The sequence below is a fragment of the Muntiacus reevesi genome, chromosome 15 (assembly GCF_963930625.1).
Source record: "Muntiacus reevesi chromosome 15, mMunRee1.1, whole genome shotgun sequence".
Classification (NCBI taxonomy): Eukaryota; Metazoa; Chordata; class Mammalia; order Artiodactyla; family Cervidae; genus Muntiacus; species Muntiacus reevesi.
Window position 1 is genome coordinate 44,712,207 of NC_089263.1, and position 18,639 is coordinate 44,730,845.

The following is an 18,639-nucleotide window of genomic DNA, read 5'->3' on the forward strand; positions in this document are numbered from 1 at the left end:
ACTTTATAATTAATGTCTTCTGGATTACCCATAAAATCAGGCTTTCTTATATAGTTAATACAAATGAGTTTATCCTACATATTAGCCTTCTCATTCAAAAGGTTTAATCCTATAATAGATGCCTACAGATGTTGATTCAGCATAAGCAATATAAAGTTATAATTCTTCTGTTGCCAGTGGTTTTCTTCAAAATTTAACCAAACACATATATGACCTAACTGGGAAGTATTTGAATTTATATTCATCTTTGTATTAAAATAGTACAGACTTATCTTTACAATCATTGCTGTTAATTCCATTTTTTTAAAAAACCACTAAAATAGAAAAATAATTTTGCCTCACTATAGTTTCTATTTGTATAACTTTCTAACATTTGAACTTTAGGTTCCTACATATAAGTTTCCTTTTCTTTCTTAGTAATTTGTTCTAGAATGATGTTGCTAGTAAGTGGCTCCTTGAAAAATCACTTTATTTGGCTTTTCCACATTCAGTTACTCAATTCATGCAAAGTACTACGTGTCATTTTTTTTCTAAATCATACTGAATTTTATTTTTCAAAACATCCATATTAACAAGATTTTCAAACATTCATCTAAGTTCTTTAATATGACACAGTCCCGACTTTCAGGGACCATATTTCTCAATTTTGACTGCACACTGAAATCAGCTGAAAGCAATTTTTTAAATGCTAATAAGTCCTAGTCTCAACCCCCAAAGATGCTGACTTAGTCTATCTGGGTGTGTGGCTCTGGTATCAGGGGGCTTTTAAGGTTCCCCAGGTGATTCTAATGTGTAATCAAGGCTGAGAATCATTGCTTTGGAAGTTTGCAGTCTTGTAGGGGAGAATTACTAATAACAGCAACAAACACATTTATGGGGTGCTTCCTCGTGACAAGCAACAGGCTAAGCTCTTATATGCAATATCTCATTTAACTCACAACAAACTAATGAGAAAAGACTCTGTTACTAATTCCTACTTTATGAATAAGGACATGTAGATTAAAAAGATTAAGAAGCTCTCCCAAGGTTCCACCACTGTTCACTGACTGAGAGAGAACTCAAAGACAGCTCTCCCCAACTCCAAATTCAGAGAGGGAAGTACTATCATGGTAGAAACTTAAGTCATAAACCTGATCTTTTAAAGGAGCAAGTCAGAGTACTAGTGAAAAGAAGTGACAGAAGAATTACTTTTGAAGATCTAAAAACAGTAAAATTACCAAGATATTGAAAATGTCCATTTTTCTCCTTAGCCTGATTGTCAGAATAAACTGCAAATGTTCTCAAAATTGTTGTATTGAAGGGAAAAATGAAAAAAAAAAAAACACACCACTCCCAGGCAGTGTCTTGATCTAGCTGCATACCTCTAGTTGTCATGGACACGAGAAGGAACAATGAAATCATTATTTGACTATTATTTTTCAGTTGCTAGTCAGCATATGATTTCGTCTGTAAACTGCATCTCTGTACTCCCTACGGATCAGGGGAGCTGTCCCTCCTGGTAGTGACAGAATAACCACAAACAAAACAATCCTTCTCAGGGGAAAGCCATCTTTATCTGTCAGTATTAGTCAGTTGAGAAACAGAGCTGCAGGCAGCTGAAAAAACAGTGTGACTGTTTTAAGTGTACAGGTGGCCTTATAATGGAAAGTTTTACATGCTGAAATTCCTTTTTCAAGTTAAAAAAGTGTGGATATAAAGGGACAAAATTTGGCAGTGTTTTAATGCAAAGCTTCTAACCAGCTTGCAAAAGCAGAATATCAAATTTTAGTGAAGCTTGGTAAACCAAGCCCCAGCCTTCTGGTAAATGGATTCAGTTCACGGTTAGTGTTTATGGTGTTAGCAGCTCACTCGTGTCTGACTCTGCAACTCCATGGCCTGTGGCCCACCAGGCTCTGCCATCCATGGAACTCATCAGGCCAAATACTGGAGTGGGTTGCCGTTCCCTTCTCCAGGGGATCTTCCTAACCCAGGAATTGAACCTGGGTTTCCTATATAGCAGGCAGATTCTTTACCATCTGAGCCACCAGGGAAGCCCTTGGTTAATAACTGTTACCACCCTTTCTACGCCACACACTCCTCATGGTTAAAGTCAGATCAGACACATGTACCTGTTATCACAGGGCCTGGTATATATAAGACACTTAAGAGATGTTTTCTGAATGAATTCATGGACATTGGGGAGAACTAATTCAAAAAATACTATTAAATAGCAGACTATATACACAGTGAATAATAATATATCAGTGTGTAAATAAATGGACAGCTGTTTAAAGTCCAGTTAGAAAGTATTCTGATGTGTATGTTTATTTGCCTCTGTGTGTATGTGTGTTTATGTGTTGTTTTTTGGGACAGACAAAGTTGAAAAGAGAAGGCATATGAGTAAATAATTCCATAACCATTAGTATTAAGGATCAGAAACTGGGGATTCTATGAAAGGCACCATCTATACTTTCTCTATCATGTGTAGAAGCAGATGGGGTGGGTTTATTTTACAGGTGGCTCAAAACACTTTGCCTGCTTGGCTTATCATAAGTTAAATGTTTTCTGGGGCAAAGGTACAGTATGGAGACTATCCCATGGTACAAAGCACAGTTAATTAAACTTAGCTACTAGAATAAAATTTCTTAGAATAAAATCAGGGTTTTAAAAAGTCAGATAAGGCCACCATTGATGAGTCAGAAAATACAGGGGAATTTGACGGGAAGCCCTGGACAGGCCCTGAGTGAGTACACTGAACCTTGGAGTTAAGGGACTGGAAAAAAAACACAGAAACTAATGAGAAAAAAACCATTAATTACAAACTTGGACAATAATGTTTCCTGGGAAAATGACTAACAGAACCTAATTAACCTATAAATCAGAAGTTGGAAGTTGTCGATCTGGTGGTCTCTTTATCACTGGTGGGATATGGAAATAACTACATTAAAGACAAGGTCTTTATTACTTGTCTTGATTAGTAATGCTTGACAAAATTTATTCCAAGCGTTACTATACAACTCAGATGCCAAAGTTTTTATGAATGATAAATATAATAGAATAACTACAAAAATATAAATGCCCTTCTCTTACAAAAAAGTAAGTCTTGGGATAAGGGAATAACCCAAGCTATTTGATAAGGAGACCACTGGATTATGAATTGAGAATAATCACTCCTCTACGCCCATGGGGTCGCAAAGAGTCGGACATGACTGAGCAACTGAACTGAACTGAACTGAAGGCCCCACTATGGAACACTAGAAAAAAGACTTCCAGAAGCAACCTAATGACTCCATCTGGGGAATAAAAAGACCACTTCATCTGATGAAAAATAGGATTATGTTAATGATATCCAGGTTTGAGAACAAAACTCTATCCCCCCAAATCAGTAGAGTTAAGCAAAATATGATTAGGTTTCTAAAAGGTAAACAGAAAAACAGAGTTTACATTATAAATTGTAGAACAGAATTATAGTTAGCATATATTCATATAATGTGTCACTCACCTATGAAGATTTTCTAAAATGTTTAGAATACACCTAAATACTTCCATGTATTCCCTCTCCATTAATAATAACTGCACTTACAGAGTGCTTACGTGGTGCTAGGTACATGTAGAAGCACTTGACAAGGGTCAGCCCATCTGACCCTTCCAACAGCCTTATGAAGTATTGCAATGGCTCTGTACTGTATGGATGAAGCACAGACATGTTAAACTGCCTGCCCCCAGTAACACATCTAGTGAGTATGCGGAGGACGACACCACCTTCCAGTACTACCCTTACTCTCTTCATGAGGTAAAGTTCACTACACCTTAAAACAGATGCCTCTTGATGGGGTGTCCTACTTTCTTCTTTTTGTTGACCTCCGTTTGTACCTCCCATGGTGTACTGAAAAGTTTGCCATCTATGTAATCAATTTTGGAAAATGATGTAATTTCAAAACAAAGCCCCAACAACAAAAGTATGGCAGATTAATGTTTCCATGTATTTTTTTTCCAAATACATATTTCATAAACACACACACACAAACGTGCTAAATAACTCTTTGGGACACCAGAGTATAAACTTAATAGACCAGAAGAGAAAATTAAGATTAGTTTGCTCTGACCGCACTGAAGAAATCCCCTGTCACGTGACCCCATGCATCTCTCTGTGTCGACAAATCATGTGGGAGTAACCCACCGGTTCCTGAGGCTGTTACTGGTGTGGGACAAGTAGGAAGACGACTGACTGGAAAAACACAACCAACACAGCGGCCCTTGAGCTTAGAAAATAAACTTACCTCCAAAAAGTAAATAACTCAACAGTCAGACAGTCGACACTTGTTACAGTCATTCCTGGGAAACCAGGTATTGGGAAGAAGTCAGTTTGCGTCTATGCAGTCAAGATCCAGGAAGACATACCCCAGAATCAATGGGACTTCCAGTATCGAGGATTAAAGTCCCTCCCAGATTGACTCCCACTTACAGCAATCAGGGCAGGAACACTAAGCCTCCTTGGATTTCCTTTTTCTTCCTTTGCAGCTGTTAGGAATAAAACGGAACAGTGCACCTTAGGTAGTGCATGGATCCTGGGGTAATGTCTCACTTTGGTGGCAGGAGAGCAGCAACGATTTTTCTCTCCATCAGTGACGTGTATTGGGCCTGGCAGGAACTCAACCAACTCCATCAGGTCGTTAAGTCGTAATATAAACTCTAGCATCTTGATGACACGCTTAGAATTTTTCAAATTAACATCCAAAATTGAAAACCAAAATAAATGTGACGTTCATTCATTCAGTCATCTACTCATTCAACAAATGTTCACTGAGCATCTATCCTGTACCAGATTTTATTTTAGGCCCTGGGGATACAGCAGGATACCAAGCAGTCAAGATTCTTATCTTCAGGGAGCTTATTGTTTCCTGAGAGAAATAAGAGTATGTTTTAATATGTCATTGTTCTACATGGTTTATCCAACGATTAATATTATAAATTCTTACATTTAAATAAAAAATAAATATGTCAATGTTACTGCTGCTGCTGCTAAGTCACTTCAGTCGTGTCCAACTCTGTGCGACCCCATAGACGGCAGCCCACCAGGCTCCGCCGTCCCTGGGATTCTCCAGGCAAGGACACTGGAGTGGGTTGCCATTGCCTTCTCCAATGCATGAAAGTGAAAAGTGAAAGTGAAGTCGCTCAGTTGTCTCCGACTCTTCGCGACCCCATGGACTGCAGCCCCCCAGGCTCCTCTGCCCGTGGGATTTTCCAGGCAAGAGAACTGGAGTGGGGTGCCAACGCCTTTTCCAGTCAATGTTACTTACAGATCAATAAAAATATAAAGGATATTTTCTTTTAATTTAATATATGGCTGTCTTCCCAGCTATGTAATGTTAATAAAACATATATTAAAAGTGTGATTTCCTCATGTTCATTCAAATCAAGCATACATAAATTCATATAAACTGCACTGCTGCTACTGCTAAGTCACTTCAGTCGTGTCCGACTCTGTGCGACCCCACAGACGGCAGCCCACCAGGCTCCCCTGTCCCTGGGATTCTCCAGGCAAGAACACTGGAGTGGGTTGCCATTTCCATCTCCAATAGACTGCACAAATCATAACAAAAAATGCGGGCATTTTCCAACGCAGAAAAAGCTAATTTCCTAATAACCTATCCATACTAATGACCACAACAACACTTATTTTACTCCAATCTTGAAGTTTCCTGTGCAACAGTTCTTCGGTTTGCGCTTTCTCTTTGGTCCTCCCCTGCTATCCAACTACTCAAAATCCATTTATCCATCCATTTATTTATTGCACAAATATGTCCAGAAACAAATGAAGTGAGAACCTCTAGGATCCACTTGCCCTTGTCCTTTAGGATCAGAGTTTCTCAGAAGATGAAAAAGATCTAAGGTCTTCTATTTTTTTTTTTTTTTAGATTCTCAGTTTACTTTATTAAAAAGTAAAGAAATGGCAACTAACAGAGTTATTAAGATGTAGCTGATCTTAAATGCTTAAATTTCACAGAGTAAAGCTTTTAAAAAACACAATCGCAATGACAGAAGCAATGACTTCATGTCTAGCTTTATTTGAAAGAAATGCCAAAGGTTTTTGGCATTACAAGGTCCTCTGTGAACTTGAAACTGCCTTCCAAGGGCCCTCCTTATCCTGCTGGCACATTTCTGTCTCATTGTTAAGAAGAGGCCACCAGGCTGTCTCCACCTATGACTGTCTTATTTTCATTCCCCAGTGCGTATGGCCCTTGGACCTCAGAAGGGCACAGGATCCTGTATTTGGGCTCAAAAGTCCTAAATATCCTAGGGTTCAGGGCTCCTGATAGTGATATCTCACTCCTATTACAGGTTTAAAAGAAGGATTTTTGTGGCCCACCTACAAATTTCATAGCATTGTTCTAGAACGAAATGCACCTTATTGCGAAAAATTAACTTAGAACTACAAATTTTTGAAATATGACCTACACATTTAGAGTATTACATGACATTCTATATTTTCTCAAACATGGTAACTGCATTTCTTCTCTTCTTGCCTATTTATCTTATATGTTCTTCCCATACATGGTAACTGTCTTTTTTTTTAACTTGCCCATGAAAAAACTTGCCATTCAAATTTGCCATCCATTTATAACTTATGTAAATAATGGAAAATAACAGACCTCCTTTTTGAGTTTACAAGGTAAAATATTTCTGTATATAGCTACACACAAGCGGCAAATATACAACTTATACAGATTAAATGTCAAATATGCCATTATAGAAAGCAAATCATACTGTTCACATAGGACTATTATCATTTAGACACTTTTGAGAAAAAACGTAAGTTTATTTTCAGTGCTGTCCTGACAAACTATCACTCCTATAAAGATCATTCCCTCCACCACTGGGAAAACGAAAGATACCACGAAAAAATTCAAATCACTTGGCTTCTAAACTAAAAGGTCTTTTTTTTGTAGGGGGGGTGCTGTGCTGGACACGGTCTGTGCAGATCTTAGTTCCCTGACCAGGGGTCAAACCCATGCCCCCTGCAGTGGAAGGGCAGTGTCTTAACCACTGGACCACCAAGGAAGTCCCTAAAAGGTCTTTTCTTTACCTCCTCCACACTGAGGGCTGCTTAGGCTACAAGGGGCACAAAAGCAAAATAAATCTCAGCAGAAATGTACTGTTTTGTGGCAAATGCAATTTAAAGAAAAACAGATTTACTGAGTGGTTACTATATTCTAACCACTGTGCAGGGTCTAGAGATATAAAATCAGTAAGACTTGCATGTATGTGTCCCTGTGACACATATACAGAGACCCATATACAGACCCCAGGGTCTCTGTGTGACCCTTTGGACTATAGCCCATCAGGCTCGTCTGTCCACGAGATTTTTCAGGCAAGAATCCGGGAGTATGTTGCCATTTCCACCTCCAGGGGATCTTCCCCACCGAGGGATCGAACTTGCATCTCTAGTGTCTCCTGCATTGCGGACAGATTCTTTATATGCAAGTAAGACTTGGTCTCTACTTAAAAGGTGCTCTGTAAGACTTAAAAAAACAAGACACAGATCCAGTGTAATCTTTTAAATGAATCACACAAAACAACTAAAGTAATTGTGAAAAGCATCTATGTAGGGTGAAACATAATATTATATAATATATAAACATACCAATGAAAACATTAAAAATACAGATACTACTGGATAGTGACATTTAAAAACCCAATGTTGAATGGAAAGATGATACATTTTTAGACTACAGAATATATAAATCCAGCAAGGGTCACTAGACATCATTACCACTGCCCGCCTCCCCACCGTCCCCCCACCGCCCATTTTATACTTAGGTGCCAGTAGCTCTACTTTTCATTCCTTTCTTTCCCTTCTTTGCTTCTCTATTGGCCTTCTAATCTCCAGTATATGTGTGCTTGAAAGACTAGAAGGTACAGGCCAATGCAGATCTTCATGAAAACATGAAGGAAACAAAAGTTTTATTTCCTGATGCAGCATCAGGCAAACATGAGACTATGTTTCACTGTAAAAGGAAGCTGCTGATATGCCCCTACGATTTTTATATCATGTTCCTACTTTCAACTTAAAAGAATATAAAATAAATGTAATGAAAACTTGCTCAATCAAAAAAAAAAAGCTAGTCTTTAGTACTTCTTATATCAATTTACTTTAAATATTCACCTTCTTCATTATTTTCCTAAAATTTCATAGCTGTATACATTTCTCATTAAAAAATAATTTGAGTCATCATTTTAGAAACAACTTATGAGGACATGGGAAAGTGATACTGCCATCTTGTGGATAAAGATTCATTTACAGCAACAAAGACTTAACTGGTATTTCCCACTAACTCCACAACACATTATGTATTAATCTAAAGAAAAATAATTTCCTGTTTGGAAGTTATCTTTAAGAAAAATATACTTTTCATACATCTCTCTCACTTTCTTATGTTAAATTCCACTAGGTTAAAACAAGAAATGGCATTTTGAGTGGCAGCCTCAGATAAATAAAAAGAACTGTGCATTTGGCCCTCTGGATCCTACTCACAGTAGCTGATCATTTACTTTCAGTGTAACACACACTCTAACCCTAGGAATTTAGAGAAACAAAAATATGGAATCTAGGAGCACTGTTTTCACAAAGTAATCTCCAAGACCTACAAGCAACTAATGTGATATTTATGCTAAGCTTATAAATGAGTTTTATTTGACCTAGGACCCTAAATTCAAAAGCACTACAGATAAAATAAACAATACAGCAATAGAAATACTTTCTTCCATCCGTCTTATATATGGTAGTGGTGATTTAGTCACTAAATTGTACCCAACTCTTGCGATCTCATGGACTGTAGCCCACCAGCCTCCTCTGTCTGTGGGGTTTCCCAGGCAAGAACACAGGAATTTACTTATGTACAGCAACCTATTTTTCCATATATAGCTAAGAATTATACTTAAATGGAAAAATTAATTCTAAAAGTACAGTCCTCTATATTTTTCTAGTGTGTATTCTTCTGTAATCTATGCAAGACACCTGTTGCAAGTGTTTTACAATGGTGGAATCTAACTGAAAGTCAGAACACTTCTACATCTAAGTCTTGTCATCAGAAAGTTTTCCGTTTTTTTTTTTTTTCCTTTCCTTTTTGAGCAAATCACCAAAATTATAGGAAGACAGCACCATCTATAGGTCTGCCCAGGTACAGAATAAAGTTATTAGATGTTACTACCCACTGTGATGGGCTTCCCTGGTGGCTCAGATGGTAAAGTGTCTGCCTGGAATGCGGGACACCCAGGTTCGACCCCTGGGTTGGGAAGATCCCCTGGAGAAGGAAATGGCAACCCACTCCAGTACTCGGAAAATTCCATGGACTGAGGAGCCTGGTAGGCTACAGTCCATGGGGTCACTAAGAGTCGGACTCGACTGAGAGACTTCACTTTCACTTTCACCCACTGTGATCCAGTAGCCAACCAAAGGTACCACCCCAGAAGGAAGTTCCAAAATAACCCTGTTTATTCTTGACACTCTCCAAAGCATTTTACTCTATCTCTACAACCATCTTCCAGGATAATAAGTGTAATATTCACAAAAACAGTCACAACAACAAAAACTAAAACCAAAGTTTCCCATAATTACATTATTTTGATTTTGATAGATTTGATTCATAAATAGGTAAGTTTTCAAGAAATATTAGGGCACTGGCATTTGCCTCTCCCTCTCTCTCTCTCTCACACACACACAAACACACAGACACACACACACTCACACACGCACAAAATGTAAAACTTTGTGGTAACAATTCTATTTTAGGTGTCATTGAATTCTATTGAAATACATATTTCATTATTCTTTCTCCCAAGTTACATCTTCTCCTTACAATAGTCCATTCTAGTTTCTTCAGACATTCAACTAAATTTACCATTGTGTCTAACCTAAAGCTACCAGACTCATACAAATGAAAAGGTCACGACAAATCAATGTTTTATGCAACTTAAATATCCTCCTTCACAGATAAGCTTGTCCAGTCGGCCCTGGGGTTGCTCTCACTCCAGTGAGTCATTCTAGAGCCTAAGGTGATTTATAACGGTTGAATAAATGATAACCTGAGCACCGAGGCTCAGCTCATTCCTAATCATTACTGGCAGAAATGATGTAGCCCCAAAGATGCTGAGCCCCCTGTGGGTAATATGGAGAGTTTTATACAACTGGTGGGGCTGGCACTTAAAGATCTAGCAAAAACAAGAAATGGCCGGTTGCACCAAAGGTAGACTCAATACTCAACCTACAGTATTTAATCCAACCGGATTAAAAGAGGGCTGAAGAAGGCAGTACTCTGTATGGGGCCGATAACCTGATATCTCATTCTGTATATTACAAGGCAGGGTGGGGTAGTAGGTAGGAGTATAAGCTCTGAAAGCAAAGAGAACAGAGTTGGAGCCTGGGCTCTGTCACTGGTCTTAAGCAAGTTACTTAATTTCTCTAAGCTTTATTTTCCTCATCTTCAAGAAGCTACAGATTAATATTGATGATTTAAGCAAAGTAAGGATTTTAAGTAAAGCATTGATATATTGAATAGTATACACATAGTAGGCATTCAGGAGCATTGAAGATGTATCTTAGCATTTCCTGTTTGTCTTATTATAATTATTGATTAGATAATTATGTAGGATCCACCCAACCCAAACAAATACTCAGAGAAGCTCATTTGCAACTTCTTAACAAACAGAATGAATGAGAAAAACTGGACTCAAAATAAGGATGAACACGGCTATATAACAAAGGGAAAATGGTATTTGAGGCTCTAATGTCAGTTTCAAATTTTAGCTCCAAAATGTTTTTTAAATCATTAGAATCCACATGACTCTTGATTTCCACATTATTTTTACTGGATAATTTAGAAATTTAAGTCTTCAAGGCACAGAGAAGTTAGAAATACAGATCAGAGAGTTACCTGCACCTGGATAGTACAGAAGCCAGAGAGCAAGGACACCTCAGAGTGGGAATGGGTAGAGAACTCGGAACCCTGCAGAACATCAATTCTCTGAGGAAACAAAGAAGAGAGAAGAACCAGCAATTCTTTGTTGCTGGTGCACAAGTCATCACGGTACACAAGTGATCATGTATGGAGAAAGGGCTGAAAATCAATAGCAGGGACAACTTTAAAGAGAAAAGTTGGTTACAGGTGTGAAATCCCACCAAGATTAGGTAAAATTAGGAATGAAAGTCAGTAGTTAACAGTTCCAGCAAAAAGGTAAATGCAGATATGCCAGTTATACTGGGTAGTCAAAACTAAGTGAGGAACTTTTCACAAAAGCTGACAATGAAAAGAAGAAAAATACAGGAATATGCAATATGAAGAGAAAAATACAATCAATTGTTTGTTGTGACTTGAACTGCGTCGCCCCCCCCCCAAAAAAGATATGTTCAAATCCTAACCCCTAGTACCTGAGAATGTGACCTTATTTGGAAATAGCATCTTTGCAAACATAATCAAGTTAAAATGAGGTCATGATGGAATGTAGTGGGCCACAATCCAATGAGTGGTGTTCTTATAACAAGAGGGAAATTTGGATACAGACACTGAGGCAAACAGGGAGAAAGCGATGTGACAACAAAGAGCCCAAGGATTGTGGGCAACTGCCAGAAGCTGGGTGAAAGGCAGACAGCAGACTCTCAGATTCCCTGCCCACACTTTGATTTCAGACTTCTAACCTCCAGAACCACGAGACCATGAATTGCTGGTGTTTTGTGCCACCCAGTGTGTGGTACATTGCTCAGACCGCTAGCAAACTAATAAACAAAAACTATTGATAACAATCAAAAGATACAGACCTACTAGAGTATCTGCCGTTGCTGTTGTTTAGTCTCTAAGTTGTGTCCAACTCTTTGCAACCCTATGGACTGTAGCCCATCAGGCTCCTCTATCCAAGGAATTTCCCAGGCAAGAATATTTATAAGCTGTATAAATCATGATCACATAACTAACACAAACATAATAGTTTAAAAGCAAAAGAAAACTGGTAAAAAAAAAAAAAAAAAAAGAGTTAAAATCTAGAACAATTACAAAGAATCCCGTAGAAGTCCCTTAACTTGGTTTCACGCATTGCCATTTCCAGATACCGCACACTTCAATCATAAAGGTGTTTGAAAACGATTGGTGCATCTCTTTTCAGTTTGGGGTCCTGAAACGAAAGACACATAAATTTTAAAAGTGATCACGGGGACTTCCCTGGTGGTGCAGAGGATAAGAATCTGGGCACACGGGTTCCATGCCTGGTCTGGGAAGATTCCACAAGCTGTGGAGCAACTAAGCCCCTACGCCACAACTACTGAGCCTGTGCTCAGGAGCCCTCGAGCCGTAACTATTGAGCCCTCGAGCCACAACTAGAAGCCCTCCCACCTAGAGCCTGCGTTCAACAAGAGAAGCCATCACAGTAAGAAGCCCTAGAGAGTGCCCTAGAGAGCAGCCAAACACAGAGAGTTGCAAACTAGAGAATGGCCCCCATTTGCCATAACTAGATAAAGCCCATCCAAAGCAATGAAGACCCAACACAGACAAAAACAAAATAAATAAATAAAAATTAAAAGTGATCATTGGCCTCTCAGTCAAAAAAAAAAAAAGGTGGCAGAGAGTGCAGACCTGAATGTTTTCACATCATTTATCAAACGACTACTATCAAATAAAATATTGTTGAAAGAAAATATTGTTGCCATATCAGTTGTCTGATTATTAGAATCCCAGAACACTTATCTTTCTTCAGAGTAGGACCCTAAGAATAATATTCTATGGCTTGGGCTTCTGATATCTATTCATTAATACAGTTAACAAACATTGCTGAGCACCTACTGTACTATACCTAAAACCCAGCTTCTCAATGGTCTGAGACGCTGTAGTCAAGACAGTGGTGGGACTCAGGGCCAGGGGTAGGGAGGTGAGGAAGCCCTGGTTTAACAAGGTGTATCTAAAATGTATAAAGTTGTTTTATGTTCTTACATCACTTGTGCCCACATACGATACTTATAGTTTTAAAACATGTTTCAGTGAAGGACAGTAAAATAAACCCTCTGAAATGTCCCATGTAATTCATATTTTATTGGCTCTTAAATTCATATTTTTGAGAACTAGATTTTCTTAGAGACAGACTATAATTCAATTAAAGCATATCCTTTAAAGGTATTTCATAATTAATTTGAGCAATAGAGTTGCTTCCTCCTATGTGGTTGAAATAAGGGGAATTTTCCCTCCCTAATTACCCAGATAATGGGTTCCAGCCTCCCTTTGATGTGTCATAAAGGCTCACCTGTTTCAATACAACCTGCTATTTATTATCAAGCCAATGCAGTTTGCCAAATCCTGAATTTCCAAAGGTGCCATTTATCCAAATCACATGTGTATCCCCTTTGCACCCATGCTGAAAAAGAATTCTCCTTGATCAAAATTTTAACCTTGATTACCCCCCCAGTGCATCAACCCTTTTATTACCAAGTCCAAATTAAAATCCAGAGAACTACTAGTATAACACTGCCTATTAAGGCATTTCTTTTAACTGTATTTTAACTGATTGGGGTTAGGGTAAGAAAAGGTAGAAATCTTGTGAAAATGGAGATATGTAAGGTATATAAGAGAGGAGTTTTGAAAATAAGATTCGAAATTATTCTACCTTTTTAGTGACCTTTTTGGGTTGAAAGCCTTGAACTCTCCCCCATCAATATAAAGTACATTTTACATATACTCTCAATAGCTTATCTCCCAGGAGCCGATTTATGAATCCCAGGTTTCTCTCCTCCAGAAAAAGACTCTCATTTCATTTCCTCATTTGATCCCTTGAAGATGATTAATGAGATGAACTATACAAGGTAGTTGAACTGTGTTTAGTGCAAAACTGGAAAACTTATTTCTGAGATACTTTGACTAAAGAATTTGACTCAAACATCTCCAGCACAATGAACAAAATAAAAACAGTGATTGAAGCTGTGGTAGGATGTTTGCTTACAAGATACAGAGGACTAGGATGGTGCTGCAGAGGAAAAAACAACAGCCTGGAAATTTGGGGAAATAAATCAGGGTTCTGCCGTCACGGTGATCGTGTAAAAGACAGATGGAGGAGACACACCTTAAGAAGAATTCGGAGTGAGACCTGCAGACGTCAAGGAATATGAGTGTCAGATTTGGGGAGGCAGGAGGAGAAGGGTCCTAGTGATGTCACCATGAAGAAAATTCAGTGTGGACAGGATCTAGGTGTGCCCTTGGTGGGGAGCCTGACAGGTCTGCGCAAGAGCAGGGTTTCTCAGGGAGCCAGGGGATTTTGTTAGAGACCCGGGAGAATTGTAAAGCTGAATGCCAGAGCCCTGTGAGAACTTGGGTAGAATACCCATTTGAGGGGGCCTAAAAAGCACCCACATGACGTAGGAAATAAAAACTGAAGAAGTCTTTCGGGCCTAGAAAAGAGAACAGCAGTCTCAAAGGCCCCTTGCTGAATCATCTAACTTCGGAGAAAACAAAGTACAACTTTAGTTCCATCCTGATGCTCCAGGCCGGTTGTATCTATCTGGGACTTATCACCCCCTGTCCGGAAACCTACCACCCCCTACACCCGCCCAGAAGACATATCACCCCCTGCCCAACTACAAGTGTCATCTCAACAAAAGAATACTCAAAATATCCCACCTCATTGATGTTTTCCCTTATCACTTCCACAAACCTCCCTATAAGTATGAAGCCTCCCTGATCCCTCTCGGCGCTCAGCCTGGTCATTAGGCCGACTGTCGCCCCTCCTTGCCTGAATAAAGGTAACCTACTTCTGTTGAGGTAGTCTTTCCTTTTCTGCCTCGCCCGAACTATGCCTTACAAAAACCCCATAAGCTTTGCAAACACATGGAAGCACCCACATGGGTCACTAGGGAGAATGGGAAGGTCTGAGATGGAACCATGCTCCTGGCTTCAAAGAAGAGATAAAAGGGAAACTTTCCAGAACCACACTGGGAGTAAACCCAAAGAATGATGTGGGTCCCAGGTGACTGGGCTCATCTCTGCTCTAGGATACACAGACCACAGGCTAGATTTCAGATCCCACTTGCTCAAATGGACAGAGCCCTTTTTCAGTCCACAATCTGCCCTACTGCACATAGAGGCCCTAAATGTAATGAGAATTTTCTTTTCACTAAATGATAATCTTGTGCCTGTACTCATGTAATTATTTGGAGAAAGCAAGATATTATGATGCAGCAGAAAGATTATAAGGATTGTATTTGTAGATAAAAGTTGTTTCAAGGGATGTAAACTAATAAAAGATAGATAATAAAGGATAGTAGACTTGATCTCTCCAACTTCTAAAAATATCTGCCAGTGAGAATAGTATTTTCCTAGTTCTTCTCTTACCTATTCCTTTAAAAATGATTGCATGCTTGTGCAACCACAGGCAAGTGAATTATGCCCTCTGGGTATGTTTCTTCATTCTGAAGGTGTGGTGAGGATTTAAAATGTTGATACATGTAAAGCTTTGCACTGGTCGTGGCCCTTGTATTTATTCCAGAAATGTTAGCTATTTTTATTACTTGTATCATTCAATGCTAATGAGAATGTTAAAACTGGATGTGGCTTCAAGGCCATCTGGGAGCATTTATGCAGAAAATGGTTTTCAAGTCAGGCCTTGAAAAGTGGCAGAGTTTCAATAGGTAGAGAAAATTAGGGAAAGACATTCCAGGCATTGGGAATAAAGGTGCAAAGGTATAGGCAGCATTCAAGTATGGTGAGCAGATCTACCGAGCAGAAACCAAATGGAACGTACAGGAAAGAAGACTGAGAGCTAAACTGGCAGCACACAAGTAAGTAAGGAGTACAGAACTTGTTCTCTCTATGGTCAGCATGAAAGCCAAGAAAGATTTAACTTGCAACCTACTTCAATCTGGCTACAACTCTATGGAATCTCTTTTCTCAACTCTTCTAAACCAGTGCTTCTAAAACCTGAAAGAATAAACTAGTGACTTGAGGACTTTCCTAAAACTCAGGTTCTGGTATGTCTGCAATAAGCTTATCCTGAGGTCCTACATTTTTAACATGCTTCCAAGGACTACCAGGCTCCTTCTTCCTGCTCATCCATGGATCAGACTTTGAATACTAATCCAGTGGCCTCTTCTCCAATCTCATCCTTAACCCCTCTGAAGTGTAAGCCTTGCTGATCTTCCTGAAGCTATCATCACTGGCTTATATTCACTCACCTGAATTTTAGGCTATTACTTGAAGCTGAGAAGGCAAACTAGGAGTCTGCTTTGTGCATACTGTCTTAAGCACAGCTTTCACCATGTAAAACAAAGTCGCCATTGGTAACAATATAATAGCTATAGCTACAAACTCAAGACAAGTCTTTAAATATGTATTATCCAAGCAACTACCAGTACATCATTTGGTCTTTTAAATGCAAATATTACAAACATCTTTTAACAAAAGACACACATATATCATTACAAAAGACACCAATTGCCCATCTCATGTGTTTCAACTTCTTTGGAAAATAATTTACCCTGAGATCCTCACCCCTCCCAGTGGGGATTGGCTATAACTGATTGGTACAGAGGTGGGCCTCTGACCAATACTGGATTATTTTGAGTCTCACCCCAGCATCATACACTGGAATTGAAAAAAAACAAGTCAGTCTCCTGTTTCCCTGGTGGCTCAGTAGTAAAGAAACCGCCTGCAATGCAGAAGACCCAAGAGACACAGATTCGATCCCTGGGTAGGGAAGATCCTCTGGAGGAGGGCATGGCAACCCACTCCTGTATCCTTGCTTGGAGAATCCTATGGACAGAGGAGCCTGGCGGGCTACAGTCCATGGGGTCGCAAAGAGCTGGACACAACTGAAGCGACTGAGCATGCACAAATGCAGGTATGAATCACTAGTCCCAGGTTAGGATGTTAACCAATGAACTATATTTTCCTCCTGGGTCAGCTGAGTTTTATTTAATAAGGGTTGTGGACTCCAAATCAAGCAAATCAAGGACAGTTGACGGTCTTGGACATTGTGGAATTTGACCAAAATGGTGCAATGGTAAATTGGTGCAAATTCATTATCACTACCGGGAACAACTAAAAAGCAGAAAGTGGGGGCACTGACAACATAATGAATAGACACAGCACAATTACATGTAAGAAATGAATCCCTTGATTGCCATATTAATGAAATGTCATAGTTAGAAAAGTGTAGATTGTAAGCAATAAATCAGCTTGTGGTCCTCCTAGATGCAAGGAACTTGTGACAGGATGATAAATAGTCATAATTTGTAACAGTCCTTTATACAATGTTCAAATTTGTTTGAAAATCAAATTTGCTAGTCAAAGGTAGACATTAGACATTGAGTCATCTTAATATGATTTACCAGCATTACCACAATTTTTTAAGGGGTATTTACATTTTAAAAAATGTTTTGGGACTGCCCTGGTGGTCCAGTGGCTAAGACTTGGTGCTCCCAACGCAGGGGGTGCAAGTCCCATGCCTGGTCAGGGAATTAGGTTTCACTTGCTGCAACTAATGAACTCCCTTGCTACAAGAAAGATTAAAGATTTGAATGCAGCAGCTAAGACCCAGAGCAGCTAAATAAATAAATAAGTACATTTAAAAAAATGTTTTTATGGTAATGAGTCAATTACAGCAATTATTTTATATATTTGTAATAAAATATATCACAATTGGTAAGATTAAATTTTCAATCAATTCATAATTTATATTTTAAAATATCTTTAAAATACATTCACATAATGCAACTCTTGTGTTAGTAACTTTCTCTTAGTCACACTTAGTAATTATTTCCATGATTAGTTATAACAGATTTATTCCTAAAGATTCTTCCCTACAGCATAACTCTCCATAAATTACTGTGAGCCTATTATATCAAAGGTGTTTATATGCGTCAACATTTTCATTTAATTTTAATATGCTTATTAAGGCAGGAATAGCTGCAAGCAAGAAACAGGATGCAATAAGAAAACCTGTGGAGTCCCGAGGCACATACTTTTACGAGGGAGGTAGAAATATGTAGCATCTGAGTTAGCTGGGGAAAAAAGAGGCTATAATGAATAGCACAACTAAGTCTAACGCAAACTGGATCATTTCAAATAGAATAGCCAGCCAGGCTATAAGACCTCCTCAAAGTGGCAGGCCTCGGGACAGCTGCCTACCTTGCTTTCCAGGCTAGGAACACAGAAGGCGGGGAACTCGAGAGCGGCCGCCACAGGCGCCGCGGCGACTTGACCTGGGACACCCGGGGCCCGCCGCCTGATCCCGGCTTTCTTTACTCTCGCGCTCCGCGGGCTCGGGCTAGTCAGGCTCTGAACCCCGAGCGCGGAAGGCAGAGGAAGAAGGCAAGACCTATGGTGGGGAGACTTTTCGGAGAAAGGTTTTCGGAACACGCGAAAGGAAAGGCTACTAGCCCCCGGCGGGGCGGGGCGGCCTTACCAGCAGAGCCACCGGCCAGGATCTGCCGAGAAGCCTCGTTCACGAAGCCGACAGAGGGCTTGGCGGACATCTTCGCAAGACAGTGGACCACGGCGTGGGCTGAGATGCCGGGGCGAGCTCGCCTGCCTCGATGCCGGCCTGCGGAGCCTCCCCGGAGCAAGAGAGCTGGGGCTGTGTTGCTTCTCGGGCCGAGTGGCTCCCTGGGGGGCGGCAATCCGACGACTGCTC

At 39.6% G+C, this 18,639-nt stretch overlaps 1 protein-coding gene across 3 annotated transcripts in view; it reads right to left on the reverse strand.

Annotated features, from left to right (window-relative positions):
* The window catches only part of SLC25A21 (solute carrier family 25 member 21), a 498,703-nt gene extending 480,139 nt beyond the window's left edge, over positions 1–18,564 (reverse strand). The window contains exon 1 of one of the 3 annotated variants that reach the window (XM_065906189.1): positions 18,412–18,564. In XM_065906189.1, coding sequence (XP_065762261.1) covers positions 18,412–18,481 — 70 coding nt within the window. In that variant the 5' untranslated portion in view covers positions 18,482–18,564. Of the gene's footprint in view, positions 1–11,794; positions 11,835–18,134; positions 18,154–18,411 lie in introns of those variants that run through there. The other 2 variants (XM_065906191.1, XM_065906190.1) reach the window with 2 other exon arrangements.
* Between the last annotated feature and the right edge of the window lie 75 nt (positions 18,565–18,639).